The sequence below is a fragment of the Polyodon spathula genome, chromosome 3 (genome assembly GCF_017654505.1).
Source record: "Polyodon spathula isolate WHYD16114869_AA chromosome 3, ASM1765450v1, whole genome shotgun sequence".
NCBI classification, from domain to species: Eukaryota; Metazoa; Chordata; class Actinopteri; order Acipenseriformes; family Polyodontidae; genus Polyodon; species Polyodon spathula.
The window spans coordinates 13762325-13778921 of NC_054536.1; the positions used below are offsets into that span (position 1 = coordinate 13762325).

At 38.4% G+C, this 16597-nt stretch overlaps 1 protein-coding gene across 1 annotated transcript in view; it reads right to left on the reverse strand.

Annotated features, from left to right (window-relative positions):
* Nucleotides 1–380: 380 nt before the first annotated feature.
* The window catches only part of LOC121312743 (cadherin-12-like), a 105577-nt gene continuing 89360 nt past the window's right edge, over nucleotides 381–16597 (reverse strand). Inside the window, exons 9-12 of the mRNA XM_041244471.1 lie at nucleotides 7229–7350; nucleotides 5168–5285; nucleotides 2377–2628; nucleotides 381–1557 (exon numbers count right to left, since the gene is read on the reverse strand). Coding sequence (XP_041100405.1) covers nucleotides 1058–1557; nucleotides 2377–2628; nucleotides 5168–5285; nucleotides 7229–7350 — 992 coding nt within the window. The 3' untranslated portion in view covers nucleotides 381–1057. The remainder of the gene's footprint in view (nucleotides 1558–2376; nucleotides 2629–5167; nucleotides 5286–7228; nucleotides 7351–16597) is intronic.

A 16597-nucleotide genomic window follows, 5' to 3' on the forward strand; every position in this document is an offset into this window, starting at 1 on the left:
AAGCAAGAGCATTTCGTTTCTGGCCACTGTCCAGGGTGATGAACATGATCCCAGAGCTATTTAAAACATGTGTACACATTATAAAATCTATAATGAGGGCAATGTTAATGTCCAGGGCAATACCAAACTTTGCCCTGCTTTTTGCACATGCTGCAAAAGATTTGGGAATGAGGGATTTCACTGTGTGTGTGTATGTGTCTATATATATATATATATATATATATATATATATATATATATATATATATATATATATGTACTGTACATATTGGAAATAAAACAATCCATACATGGATGAAGTGTGCAAATACTTACCCTATTAGATTTGTAACTAAAATGTCTTTATATTTAATTTAATTTCAAAGTCAATTAGAAAACAATTTTTTACTGCTGCTTTATTTATTTAAGAAAAAAAGGTGTTTATTACAGGAATTGAATATTAATATTTAACGTTAAGCCCTAACATTTTTTACAAGTTACAACAACCCCCTCATGACTGACATGTCCGTTGCATGTAGTTCATGATAAAACATCAAGAGGAAGTAGAATTTGTAGTAAATAAATCAATACATAAATATGTAAATAAATAAATAAATAATGAACAAAAGCTTTGGACAAACTAGGGCCACATACATGTCCCCACATTTTTTGTCATTAGTAATGTTGTCGCAAGCAAACATTGTTTTAGGGCTTCCATTTTATTAAGTTGCCTTCTATTTCTTATAGCAGGATCAATCTGTCGAACTTTGTTGTTTTTCTTACTGTAACAGGAGATTTGAAACAAAAATAGTTATCTTGAGGCACTTTATAAGAATACCAAAGAGAGTCCTTGCCAATCTTCCTTTCTAAGTCTTTCTTTCATCTACCTCTTAGAAGGAGACGTAACTGTAAATATTAATTGGAAGGCTGGCTTATTTCCTTTGAGTCTTCTGTACCACATTTTGCAAGATGTTTTCTTTGAAGAGCAAACCAAAATTACTTGATAATAATAAATAAAGCCCCAAACTTAAACAGTAGATTTACACAAAAAAGACCCCTTACTCCTGTAAAAAAAAACTTAGAGTGTGTCGGTTTTTTCCAAATGAGACTCATGTTCTTCAAATATTCCTGCCAGGGTTTTAAATCGAGGCCCCCACTCCCTGAGGTAATTATAACCCTCATCAGCATCAGCAGCCAGTGACTCAATGGAGCTTAAAGACTCCGCTACAGAGCCATCACCTTCATAGGCATATGTTGCAAGTGAGTCGTATGGTGGTGCACTGGAATTAACGTCATTCTCCTGCAGCCGCTGGTGAATGAAATCTCTGATGTCTGCACTTTCTTGGGAAATAGGTGGCTTGGGACAGGTCTCAGTCTCTGGTTTCACATCCCTTCGAAACGTGTTGCCTTTAATTACTTTGGGGTTCCTCAGGGTGCCCATGTCAAAAGCATGGGTATCTTCTTCTCCACCACCTTCATCATCATAGTGTATGACATTGTCACGGATGTCTTCCTTAGAGGTCATCAACGTCTCTTTCCTCTTTTGTCTCCTGAGCGCAACATAGAGAACCACGATCACTGCAAGAAGTACAAAAGAAAACAAACAAAAAAAATTATAAAGACAACCCGAGTCAAAAGTGTTGTAAAACCAATTTTTATATGGTAGGGTTTTTTTTGTTTGTTTGTTTGTTTGTTTAATAAAAGCTCTGCATACTAACCTATTGTATCCTGTTGTAAAATAACTATTAACTAAATAAAAAAACAGCTATAATGAAAACATCTATAATCTCATGGAGTTTGTCTGACTATAAAAAGATTAATTTTATTCTATTAAAAAAAAAAAAAAAAAAAACATTGATAGTATTACTAAAGCAATAAGGCACAATGGAAGGGCATAACAATGAGATAATCCAAGTTTTCAGGAACCTACAAGTGTTCTTGTGTTATCAAAAACAAATTAAAAAGCAAATCGTGAATTCATGGTATGTATTTGTGAGGGGTTTCATGTAAGAGCTTTAAACTTCAGTTTTATCAGTGCATGGTAACAATTAATTAACCAATTAATCACATATTTTATATGGAGTATGGTGATACTCTGCCACAAAACATTGAGTAAAATAATACATTTGACATAAAATTATTTCAAGTGCAGACATTAATTTATTATATTTAATTTTACTCAGAAAAACACTTTTAATAAAGCTCATTTGGGCAATATTTCCCTTATTTAAAACACATATTTTCATGTTTGCAAATGTACTGCCTTCATTTGAGTGGTACTCAAAGAACTTGTTTATACCAATCCTTGAAGTCTCTATAAACCTGCCTAACCTGGACCTGTGTAATGCATCACAATCCAGAAAGGGCTGATGAGAAGAAAAGGGAAAGATAACTAACCCAAGAGTATAATGATGCATAGAAGGATTGCTATCAGTGCCCCAGTGCTGAGCCCCACTGGTAAGAAGATTGCTTCAACATTGCAAGATAAGAGGGTGCCATCAGTATCGCATCCACAGACTCTAATGGTCAGAGTATTTGTGCTGCTCTGGACCGGATACCCGCTGTCTTCTATTACAACAGGCAGGAAATAGATCTCCTGCATTCTACGACTATAGCCATTCTGTTTGGTTAGAATCCCAGCTGTGTTATCTAAAACAAAATACAACAAAACAGCATTAATACAGGCTCACACAGTCACATCTACCATAGTGCTGATAAGAAGATTGTGATGAAAAAAGCTTGTAAAGATACACTGAGCTATCACGTGAAACAATATAGTGGCATCATGACATTCTACAGTTCAATTTAAAAACAATGTTAAACTAAACAAAACTAAACCCACATAACAAATTTGAAGATATATATATAATTTTATTTATTTTTTTTTTTGGGGGGGGGGGGTAGTTTTCTTTATTATTCATATAAGTGGAGTGTTTGTGCACATTAAGTTATGGTTTCAACTTTTTTTTTCCATATTAAACTGTCCAATAATATATTGGCAATGGTGGGGGTAGAGTGATGTCCTTTGGATCACTTGAATTTGTGACATTGTCTCTTTAAATATTCAAGCAGTCTTTCCATAGTATTAGTATTCTAAATGATAAAAGGGGGGTCAACACGTACAAATTTCCCCTGTGTACAATCACAATTATAATGTAATTTTTCAGCAGACCTGGAGGCGCTGTGTGAGAATGCTGTCCGCTCGGCGGGAGATATCGGCTCCCTGTGGCCCATGTGCCTCGTGTTCCCATTCGATTCCAATGGTGGTGGATTTTCAGAACCCTTGTTGTTACTATCTATTGCATCTACATTGTATACTTGATCCTGTTTACACAGTGTTGCTGAATTATATAAAAGGCTTAGCCTTTTAATGTATTAATAATATATTTTGTATTAATAATACAAATAATAATTCTGAACAACAGTCCAAGGGTATAGAGCTGCATCAGTGAAGCTGCTTGGTGCCTCTCTCTCTCTCTCTCTCTCTCTCTCTCTCTTTTGTATGGTGCATCTGGAGTGAGTGGTGTAAGGGTTTTCACTTATTTATTTTTACGGTATTTATTTGGTTTAAACATATTATTTGCAGTAGGTGTTTTTCGTTTTGTTAATTTCAGGGACAATATTTGGCCAGTCTAGGGGGTAAGCCTCCCCTAACTTTAATTTTGATAAACTAACAATGAGGTACAGGCTAAAATAAAAGTTACTGCACAAGCGTTTTTGTCTCTTGCAATTAGAAAAGTTGTTGGATGTGAGAATGCTTTACTCATTCTTGAAGCACATTTCACAATCACAGTTTTTAAGTCAAAAAGACTTAGTAAATATAATAGTTGAACAAGGTTTGGTGGTGATGACACTCTTTTGAATGTTACTCAAAACACTTTTGTAAGCATTATCAATCCAGAGGTAAGAGACCGTAGTTTATCTTTTTCAAAATACTTGCAGCAACAAGAATTACACCAGGAAATTATTTATTATAAAGTGGTTCATAATATGTCATGCTTTGAACTTAAATAAAATACTTAATAGTTGTTTTAAGCTTGCTTCAAATTCCAAACATCTAACCCTTCAGTTGGTTCCCAATATAGCCAGCAGTTGCTGGAATACATACTTTGTCAAACTGAGGTTTTGACTTACCGGAAGGTGAAGGTTATTATTTTTTTGTGAAACAAACACAATAAGGGGAGGCCTGGAGGAATGTTTTTGTTCAAAGTGAATACAATCTAAAGATGTCTATAAGAGACTGAGTATGTGTCAAGCAGTGCACTGAATGTGCTTCTCCAGTAAGGGAAGATTAGCCGACCCCGTCACTAGTAATTTATTCCACTCATATTAACAAAGATTTTCCTGACATGAGTTGCCAAGACTTTAGAATCAAGGTGAACGGTTAAAGCACATCTTGCATGTACAGGTTTGTTTTCATTTCTTGTTTGACCTTTACTTCTGCTGACCAAGACTTAAGAGGTGTGTTAACCGATTGGTAATTTCAAAATGTTAAAACCTAAATGCTTTAAGACACTACTATCATGCAACAGCATCATTAGCAAAGTTAATTACAAAAAAACTTAACCTGTTATCCACAATGTTGATCCAATTTTTATTGCCTTTTATACTTTAAGTCTCACATTCTTGGGTTTGAAAGCAACACTGAGTATCCAAAAGAGTTATTAGGATTTTGACATTTGCAATCAGTATGAGGGCAGCTGATATCATCATTATTGTGATCCAGGTTTAGACAGGATATGTAAATCCGTCTTGTGGCAATGCAAAGTGACTGTCATGAGTGACATCAAATAGCATATCAGAAGGTCAACGCAGGCTGGGTACCAGATAAAAAGAGGTGTGATTTGTGTTTGAAAGTAGAAAAGACTAATGATGCAGTTCAATAATCAGAGACAGGCCACTTCCCCATAGAAAGTAATTAAAAGTTCTGCAATAACAGTTTTCATGCTGATTCAATATTTTTTATAAGCATCAATGTTTATTTCAAACCCCGGAGTTTAAGACCTGTTCAGAGAATTATTTTATTAGATTTGTGTACTAAAATCCGAGTAGCATAAGACACACTATTAGTTTCATCAGGATTGATGTAAACTTTTTTTATTTAAGGTGGTAGGGTGTACACTGCTGGAAAAAGATTGTTGTGATATATAAGAGATGTGGAAACAAGTGCAGATTAAAGCATACTTACTTCCGTAATCGTAGACTGTAAAATTTTGTTTCGCAGTGGCCTCTGGGGGTAATTTAAAAAATAATTTCTGACCAGCAGGGGGCAGATCTCTGTCTTTCGCACTGACGGTTTGAATTAGCTGTATGAAGAAATAAAGTGGAGGTTATGTCTGTTCAATATACAAAAAATGAAAACTACTGCATTTGGGCACTGTACTGCACAAAGCTATTGAGTTAATGGCATCATTTTATCATCAGCCAACCTCACTGAGCAATGTCCAAGGCTTTTAAGTGTGTGTGTCTATATATATATATATATATATCTTACTCTGGGCAACTTCTCGACGTTTGTCTTTTATTTAATGCCCATATACTGAACATCTATTATATATTTGGATTGGTATTTTGCAAATGTAAGGTTATTGTTCTCTTTAGGCCTAATTCCATGAGCTGCATTGAGCCGATATCCAAGTATGATGAAAAATGCCTTTATAATTTGCACTGTACACAGGGGAAAGTTTAAAGAGACAATGTTACAAAGTGTCAATGTACCAAAGCACAGCACTCTACCCCCAACCATTGCCAATATATTAATGGAAATTGGAAATTGGACTTGACAAAGTTGAAACTATGGTGGCACTATCATGCCGGAAAAATAGTTTTATATAAGTTTATCAGTATCATTTTTTTCACATTTGGTTTTGAATACACTGCATTTCTTGAACTGACATTATTAATGCAGTGGATTTCTTAATTTTTCACTTGTGCAATGTGGGATCTGGGTTGGCCAGAAATTACATCTTTCATCATCCCTGATTTGTGCATAATAACTATTTGAGATATAAATATGTCAGGAACCCATTGGAGAAAAATGAAATAAGCAAGAAAAACCTAACTAGGAAGGGAGGGTGGAAGGGAGGAGATGAGATGTAACTTTTTCTGTCTATAGTCTGTAGTGCTGCTGTAATTACAGTCATTTGTAGTTACAGTGTTTTACTGTACTCTTCAAACGTACTGCATTCTCCTGTCTTCAAGCCTAAATAAAATCCTTCTTTGGAATAATTGTTTTACTATCAATAATAAATAAGAGTACGAAATAAACAGTCACGCAGTCTCCAAATAGCCCAATTGTAGTTACATCGAACCATGTACAGTAAAAAAATAAATAAATAAATAAATAAAAGTCATATTGAATCTTTGTTAAAGTCTGTTTCCATGAGTTGGAGTAAAGCTCATCAACAATCCTGAAAAAAATACAACACATGTGTGCAAGATGAGAAAGATTTAGCTTCAGTGTCTAAAGCAGACATTCTTGGTTCTTATGACGTTATGTGTGGCTGGAGGCACAGCTCGCTGTAGGTCTTTCATTAGTCCCCCAGTTGTGGTACCAAATCCAATTCTCTAGTTACGCAATTCAGTCTAATATGCCTACACCTGTAAATGTGCCAACAGCTTTATTTAAAGTCTCATAGTGCACCGGGGTGGACTGTCTTAGTTTACAGGGCCGTTATGAGCCACTTCAGACTTGTAAAATAGTCCAGAACGTCTAACAGCAGTTAGCGTTTTGTTGCAATTCTAAAATTCCCGCAGGAGTGGAGGAGGTCTTTTTTTTTTTGTTTTGTTTTCATACTAGACAGTTATATTATTAACAAAAACCTGTAATCCCATGAAGTATCTGATGGAAGGGTGTAAGCACTGGAGCTTTGCATTCAAGCTTTATATCTAGCTCATAATCCCCTTCACACTAGGGTTATTGTGGGCTGTCATGAACATTTTGTAATTAACAATCTGTATTTCATGGACTGATTCTGATTGTGGCAGACACCAGTTGTTCAATGACCTTTTCCAATGTCACACTGCTTGTTCAGTAAATAAATATATTTATTAAAGGTTGCATACATCTGTCTTATACTCAGTTATACTTATAAGCAGTTTCCAAAGCCATGGTTATCATTTCATTTCAGCTTTTTTTTAAAGATTTACAGTTCTGTAAAATAATAATGTCCTGGGGTTTATGTATATATTAGAGCTACATAATTTTAAATGTATTTATAAAACAAAACATATAAAAGATGGCAGATACCTGGTTTGTCTTAGAATTTTCACATACAAAAGTCTCATACGTTATTGAAAATTCCGGGGGAAACTCATTAACATCCAAGACATGGACTATGACTGCAACTTTGTTGGAAAGCACAGGATTATCTACATGAAAAAACAAAAACATATAAAGAGTTAATAAACAGTGATGAAAAAGCAATTCTCTAGCAGACTTTTTCTTTAATGTATGTGTTTTAAATACATTTTTATACATATCCTGCAACACCCCCCATGTAAGCTTTAGCCATAGTTGGTCTGAGGACTTAATGTTTAGGCTGTGCAAATCATTCATGAGACCATCTCAGGGGGTGGCCCAGAAATGACTAAAATCTTCCCTAGGTGTCCTATACGTGATATCAGTCCTTGAAATGACCTTAACAAATATATATATATATATATATATATATATATATATATATATATATAATATATATAAATGGGGACTGTAAATGACGTTGCAATTGCCAACAGTACTCATACATTAAAAGAAAAAAAAATGAGGTGATTCATCCTGTTTCTGATAGCTTCTTGGGTCAACAAGCATGTTGACTCAGACATTAAATAATGCATTAAAATAATCAATTAAAAATATATTACATCAATATATAAAATTAAATATCTGAATATGCAAATTGGTAATCATCAATAATAGTAAAGTGATGTGCTCTTGAGCAACTATTATTTTTTTTGTTTTTAATGTTCAAGGAGTGTATCTCATGAAAGAAAGATATGGAGAAAAAAAATGAAGCTGAACATTGCTTACAGTTTGCTCTTTGTCATACAGTGAATGAGCAACATCTAGTGGTTTACTGGTATGCTGCAGCTCTGAAAGGGTACATCACCCAGCAGTGTGTATGGAGCTCTTGAGTTCCAGGTATAATTAACAGTTAACATTTTCACAATCTTAAAACAAATACATTTCAATTTCAATAGGCCTGAAAACAGCTCTTTAACTATGGTATGCCAAACACAGCACAGCTGCAATTTCCTCAGGCACCGTAAAAGATTACTTGAAATATATTGTGTAACCATACCCAAAGCTTAAATATCTGTTTGGTTGATGCTTGCTATACTGTTAAGGACGTATAGACATAAAAACTGCAAAATTATTACTTAATCACATGCTCAAAACATTGCCACATGAATACATTACTTTGGACATGTAAAATGCTGAATACCAAGTATGAATATGTGTATTTAGTGTTCTGAAAAACATACGGAAAGAAGGAACTATTAAATTAGTATTTACAAGGTGACAAACCACACTTTTTAACTTGTGTTACTATCATGTGTTTCCCTAGACGAAAAGAGTAAGCTTAAGAAAGTAAAACCTTAAGAAAGTTAAACGTTTGGTACAATTATTTTCCACCTTAGTCATATTCTGACCGGGAGATATAATCTTCCCTTCCTGTGTAATAATTGATGTGAACTAAATCTCAACACTATATATATATATATATATATATATATATATATATATATATATATATATATATATATATATATATATAGATAGATAGATAGATAGATAGATAGATAGATATATGCAAGGAGTTTTTATGCCTTTAAGGTTAGGGCAAGCTTGGTTTGCTCATTTTGACATCATTATCATTGCATGGCATTGTCTGCAATTTTCTCAAGCTAATTTATGGACAGGATCGCACCTGTCTTAATTGAGTGTATATATCAAAGTATCACATTCAAGGCATTAGAATACACCATTATTAATATGTTCGTTAGCCGTGATTTTATAACATAAGAATTTACAAACGAAAGGAGGCCATTCGACCCATCAGCGCTCGCTTGGGTCAGCTTATTGAGCCATTGAGTCAAGTCTAGTCTTCAAAGATCCCAATGATCCAGCACTAACAGCATGGCTTGGTAACCCATTCCATACACTCACCGCTCTCTGTGTCAAAACTATGTGATGCTAACATGGCCATCCCTGCCTCTATCTTTAACATGTCCCTGCATTAAACTGTACTTTGTTGGTGATTAAATGCTTTAAAATACTGAATATATTAAAATACATTACATTTCATGTCTACCCTGTTAAGTCAGCACGTTAAGTGCAACCTGTGAGGGTAAAATGAACATCAACACAAACAATAATACATGTTACAAACCCCAAATACTATTACAGGTAGTGCTATGACAAATATTAAAACAGATATTGTTTGACATGTATTCGGATACAAAAATCAGATGTTCGTATTCGCTAGAAATGACAAAAATACCTTGCACTTATTTACCACCTCACCAGAAGCTGCGTGACAGTTTCAAAAATGGCAAATGAAAAAGAGCTTTAAGCGAGTCAGAATCTCCTGGAACAAAAAAGGCAAGCATGTCATTCTGAAATGTCTTGTTTAAACAGTGCCCAACTTGCTGAAAATGTTGTGCAGTGATTTTTATACAGATTATAATATTTAGCTGTTGTGACATTTTGTTATGTGGAATTGTGATGAGTCAAAGGGGTTTCGGTCTGTGATTCAGCCTCCCGACAGTAGATGGCATCAAACCAACTCGGGACTTCCCTTACCAAGATCTCGTGACCATGGCAAAAGTCATCTTTTGAGGGGCGGCACCTTGGTGAGGGGCGGAAGTACAAGTATGTAAATTCCAGCCACTGGAGTCAAGTGAAGGATAAGGACACGTGTCGGTTGGGGATTGGTGTTCCACTGACTACAGAGGCGGGACATTACATACTAAAGGGAACGTACTACTGTGTTCGGGGTTGGTCCGAAAGTAAAGTAGGAGGAGTAACGGGTGGAGGGAGAGTCTGGTTTTGTGCAGCGGGATTTTTGAAACACTAACATTTCTTTTGTCTTTTTTTTTGTTTATGTATGGTCACCACGAAGACAAATTAAAGACGAGTCATCACAGTTTGTTTTGGATTCCACCCCTGCACTCCTTCCCTCACACCATTTTGTTTTTTCGTTTGTTATTTAATCCTTTTGTTGTGTATAGAAAATAAAAATAAATTATTTTATTTCTGTACACATAAATTACTGTCTGGACATTCCATTTAATACACTCTCGCCTCACACGTGGTGTCAGAAGTGAAAATGGATCCAGCTACAGTTTTGACAATGTTTAGGGAGCAGGAGGAGAAGCGAGAGGAGAGAGAGACACGGCACCTGGAACAGCTCGCCCAGTTCTTGGGACAGCTGGTAGAAAAACTATCAATATCAACATCAGAGAGAGCGGTTGCCCGGATGTTTGCAGTTCAGCCTAATCTTCAGAAGATGACCTCGGAAGATGATCCCGAGGCTTTCTTGATTACGTTTGAGAGAGTGGCAGAGGCTGCAGAGTGGCCTAGGGAACACTGGGCCATGAAATTGGCACCCTGCCTGACAGGGGAAGCTCAGGCAGCGTATCGAGCCCTGACGGCCACGAATGCAGGGGACTATGTCAAAGTTAAAGAAGCCATTCTCTCACGCCTCGGGATCACGGAGGAAACATACCGGCGCCGTTTTCGGGAATACCAGCTGTCCAAGGGGATGCGGCCCCGGGTTGCGGGACAATATCTTTTAGATCAGTGCACCCGGTGGCTGCGGCCAGAAGAACATACACCCCAAGAACTGGTGCAGAAAATAGTTATAGAACAGTTTGCGTCTATACTACCGCCAGGGAATCGAGAGTGGATTAAGAGGAATAGACCTACCACTCTCGAGGATGCCCTCCTCCTGGCGGAGGCCTACGAAGACGCAAACGAAGGTGCCGGGTCAGACCCCACTCCTGCCCCTAAACTAACTCGGACCAACCAACCAATGAAGCCCAGAGGGGGTAACCGGACCTTCAGACCATGGAGGTCGAGGTTAGCCCCATCCTGGGCGAGAGAGAATCCCCCTAACCTGCCGGTCGCGGACTCGCAGGACAGATTAACTCCGTTGATGCCTCCTAACCAAGTGTGCTACCAATGTAATGAGCCTGGACACATTGCCAGGAATTGTCCAGTAATAAAGGTGGACCTGGCGACAAGATCCTGGTCAGCAGTAACAGGTAGGAACACTGGGGAATGTCGGGAGGGCCCTTATCAGTTAAGAGTACAGGTCGGGGGAAAGAGTACTTACGCATTTGCGGACTCTGGGTGTGCACAAACATTGATTCGGCAAGCTCTCTTGGATGGGGTAGCCTGGGAGCCACAGGGTAAAGTGGCTATCTCCTGTATTCATGGAGAAACTCGGGTTTATCCCACCACTAAAGTTAGACTTATTGTAGGTGATTATTCAGCTTGCGTTAAAGTGGCTGTAGCGCAATGTTTACCATACCCTGTTCTCCTGGGAAGAGACTGGCCGTTTTTTGATCGTATTTTAGGTCGGGAAATGGTCTTAGTTTCTACCAGGGGACAATTAAAGCAACAGGAGAAAACAATTGGCGAGATTTTTCCGTTGCAATCCGACCTGTTTAACCCTAAAATCCGCCCAAGAAAAACAAAAAGAGAGCGTCGGGTGGAAAAATATGAGGGAACTCTGAGACGACAAGGGGAGGGGTCTGACACAAAAGTAAACCAATCGCTGAAACGGCAAGGAAAGGGAGTAGGTATTCAGTGTAACCGGGGCTGCGAGGTTACTGAGGTGGAAGGTCATGTAATAAAAGACACTCCTCTCTGTGTACCTAACCATTGGGACCGAGATATTGACTTGGGATATGAACAACAAAATGATCCCACGTTACAGTATGCTTGGAAACGGGTTAGATATATCGAGGGGAAGGATATGCAGGAAGGACAACCGGTGGTATTTCCGCATTTTTCTGTATCTGGGCACTTATTATATAGAATAACCCGGGCTCCCGGGACGGGACAGCTCGTAAAACAGTTATTGGTTCCTAGGCCTTTTCAGTCAGAAATCATGAGATTGGCGCATGACATTCCATTTTCAGGTCATTTGGGAACTGAAAAGACTCAGGAACGAATTCTGGCCCGGTTTTTTTGGCCTGGGGTTTATGGTCTGGTGCGGAAGTATGTATCGGAGTGTCCTGAATGTCAATTAGCTGCCCCTAAGTCAGTTCGCCCCGCACCTCTGGTTCCACTTCCAATTATTGGGGTACCGTTTGAAAGGATTGGTGTAGATTTAGTAGGCCCTCTGGAGGGAACAGAGTCAGGATATCGGTATATTTTAGTAGTAGTGGACTACGCAACGAGATATCCAGAAGCTGTTCCCTTACGCTCTATGAATGCAATAGCTGTAGCGAATGAATTGGTAAAAATATTCTCTAGGGTGGGAATCCCGAAAGAAATTCTCACTGATCAGGGCACTAATTTTATGTCAGACTGTATTCAGCAACTATATAAATTATTGAAAATTCGTTCAATTAGAACCTCAGTTTTTCATCCACAAACGGATGGGCTTGTTGAACGATTTAATCAGACTTTGAAAAATATGTTGCGCCGCTTTGTAGATCAAGAAAAACGCAATTGGGCTAAACTGCTTCCCTACTTGCTCTTTGCAGTTCGCGAGGTACCACAATCCTCAACGGGGTTTTCCCCGTTTGAGCTCTTGTACGGTCGGCAGCCGCGGGGTATCTTGGATCTCATAAGAGAAGGCTGGGAAGAACAGTCAAAGGAGTCTAAAAATGTAGTAAAATACGTGTTGCAGTTACGCGATCGCTTAGAATTAGTCGGTCGATTGGCACATGACAATCTCAAAGCGGCACAGCAGAAGCAGCAACAAAGCTACAATAAAAATGCAAGAATTAGGAACTTTCGACCTGGAGACAAAGTGTTGTTATTGTTGCCCTCATCGGAATCTAAGTTGTTTGCTAAATGGCAGGGTCCCTTTCAGGTTATTCGAGCAATTGGTAAAGTCAATTATGAGATCCGACAGCCTGGGCGTCGGAAAGAAAGTCAAATTTATCATGTTAATCTCCTGAAACCGTGGAAAGAACGGGAAGTCCATTTTATATCTCCTGTACAGGAGGGAGAGGATTTTGGACCCTCAATTGAGTCAGAGTCAGCAATTGAGGTCCCGATGGGGGAACAATTAACTCCTGATCAGCGTGAAGAGGTAAGCAATCTAATTAAAATGTTCAGTGATGTGTTTTCTAACGTGCCTGGAAGAACGCATTTGATCGAACATGCTATTATCACTCCGCCAGGTCTAAGAGTTAGACAGAGACCGTATCGCATTCCAGAGAGTCGGAGAGATTCTGTTCGAAGGGAGGTGGAGTGTATGTTGAAACTTGGGGTAATTGAACCTTCCCGAAGTGAGTGGTGTAGCCCAATAGTACCAATAGACAAGCCAGATGGGTCACTACGATTATGTATCGATTTTAGGAGGGTGAATGCTATCTCCAAGTTTGATGCATATCCCATGCCTCGAGTAGATGAACTCTTAGACAAACTGGGGCAAGCTCGGTTTATTTCAACTCTGGATCTGACGAAAGGATATTGGCAAATTCCATTAACGAAAGCCTCTCGTGAGAAAACGGCATTTTCAACCCCAGAGGGTCTTTTTCAATTTTGTACTATGCCGTTCGGACTTCATGGAGCGCCTGCTACTTTTCAGAGACTAATGGACAGGGTTTTACAACCTCATCGAGAGTATGCAGCTGCGTATATCGATGATGTAGTCATTTATAGTTCTTCCTGGAGAGAACATTTGACTAGATTAGAAGCCGTCTTACAGTCTCTGAGGAGGGCGGGGCTCACAGCGAACATGGCAAAGTGCGCTATTGGAAAAGAAGAAACTAAATATTTAGGTTTCATAATGGGTAAGGGTAGAGTGAAACCGTTGGTTTCAAAAGTCCAGGCTTTGTTGGATTCACCGGTACCTACCACGAAAACCCAGGTGAGATCACTGTTAGGGTTGGCTGGTTATTACCGCCGCTTTATTCCACACTTTTCCACTATAGCCGCCCCTCTCACTGATCTCACTAAAAAGAACGCTCCAAATAAAATTAAGTGGAGTGCAGAGTGTCAGACAGCCTTTGAATCTATTAAAACTAATTTGAGTCAGGCCCCAGCATTAATAAGCCCGGATTTCAGCCGAGAGTTCGTCCTGCAGACAGATGCATCGCAGACTGGTCTGGGGGCGGTTCTGTCCCAGGAGAGAGATGGTATAGAACACCCGATACTATACATCAGTCGGAAGTTACTGCCCAGAGAACAGAGGTATTCGGTAGTGGAGAAAGAATGCCTGGCAGTGAAATGGGCAGTGGAATCTTTAAAATACTATCTTCTGGGACGACCCTTTGTACTCATCACAGATCACGCTTCTTTAAAGTGGTTAGACACGATGAAGGATTCAAACGCTAGGATTACGCGGTGGTACCTGGCGCTCCAACCCTTCGCCTTTCAAATAAGGTATCGTGCGGGTAAGTTACATCAAAATGCTGATTTTTTTTCCCGGGAGGGAGGTAAAAGGGAAGGGTTAGAGGTTTCCGAGTGTTCCTTCGGCTCCACTCTGAGGGGTGGGATATGTGATGAGTCAAAGGGGTTTCGGTCTGTGATTCAGCCTCCCGACAGTAGATGGCATCAAACCAACTCGGGACTTCCCTTACCAAGATCTCGTGACCATGGCAAAAGTCATCTTTTGAGGGGCGGCACCTTGGTGAGGGGCGGAAGTACGAGTATGTAAATTCCAGCCACTGGAGTCAAGTGAAGGATAAGGACACGTGTCGGTTGGGGATTGGTGTTCCACTGACTACAGAGGCGGGACATTACATACTAAAGGGAACGTACTACTGTGTTCGGGGTTGGTCCGAAAGTAAAGTAGGAGGAGTAACGGGTGGAGGGAGAGTCTGGTTTTGTGCAGCGGGATTTTTGAAACACTAACATTTCTTTTGTCTTTTTTTTTGTTTATGTATGGTCACCACGAAGACAAATTAAAGACGAGTCATCACAGTTTGTTTTGGATTCCACCCCTGCACTCCTTCCCTCACACCATTTTGTTTTTCGTTTGTTATTTAATCCTTTTGTTGTGTATAGAAAATAAAAATAAATTATTTTATTTCTGTACACATAAATTACTGTCTGGACATTCCATTTAATACACTCTCGCCTCACAGGAATGTAATAATTCCACGTTTGTTTTATTAAAATTAAATTTCAGCTTTTGTTTGCTTGTTCTGCTACAAAAAAGCATAAGTAAACCTCATGTTATTACTTTATGAAAAAAGTGCCCATGGCCACTGTTTACTGCAAAGAAATGGCAATGGCAAGGAATAAAAAATAAAATAAAATGCTGTGTCAACTTTATGTACTATTTATTTTCAGGAATAAACAAAACAACATCTAATTTGAACTGCTATTTGGCATCCTTTGTTTTGTAGTTAATTCACTGGGGTAAAGCAAGTCCTACACAACGTATTCTTTACTCCTGGGATATTTTATTACTTTAACATGTTACACGTTGTAACGTCTTGCTGTAAAATAAAGGCACACACACAGGGGCCACGGCCCCTCCCCTGTTACTATGCTGCTTGCATTCTGAGCAATATAATGACTTTTATTACTTTTTTAAAACGAATGAATATCTGAACAAATATTTAAATTATGAGCAAATATTCAAGCATAAAAATCCTGCGTTCGCCCCAGCACTAATTACAGGTGATAATGGTACGCAAGTAATAGCAGAGACAAAGGAGAAAAAGGTGTTGATGATTAGAAACTGGCTTAAACGAGCACAAGAGCTCTAATAATGCCTAAAAAAGCACCCACACTTTGGTAAATTAGGCCCATAGTAACATAGTTGCCACACATGCTGTAAATTAGTTCATTCTAAAACTTCTATGAATTAAACTATTAGTAGTTATTTCTAATAATTTTATACAATATTTATTAAAGACTAAGTGTGGTGTGATACAGTTTTGTAATTCATTGATAAAAAGGGTAAGTTTTATGGATGTTAAAAACCATACCAGCTGAAAGCTTACAGCTGCAGTTTAGAAAGCAATCTACATTGTGTCCCACAGAAAAGCCAGACACAACTAACACCATTGGCACCTGTGCCTGACCTTGACAAACCATACAACCTATTCTGAGTTGCTCTAACAGTATTTACACATTAACTGTTTTTTTAGTTCAAAAGAATGATGTGAAGCTGATCTTTTCTGTGCCAAAATAAGGTGCTCAGGATTTGTTCCCCCTTTGTTTGCTCCTAAGTTTTCTTTGACAGAAACAGCACTCTATAGATCAGTCTCTCCTCCATGTTTCCTTCTGGTAAGGTAAATTAAAACTGTAACCGCGTAATACATGCGAGCAGTGAACATTGTACAAAAAGTGAGCCAGATAATAGATAGTAAAAAGGGATACATTTTAGAAAAAGATTGACATACATTAGGAATAATACTAGTTCAGTTGCAATATGTGGCCTAGAGGTGTCCCTAAAAACAAGTACAAATGTGGCAT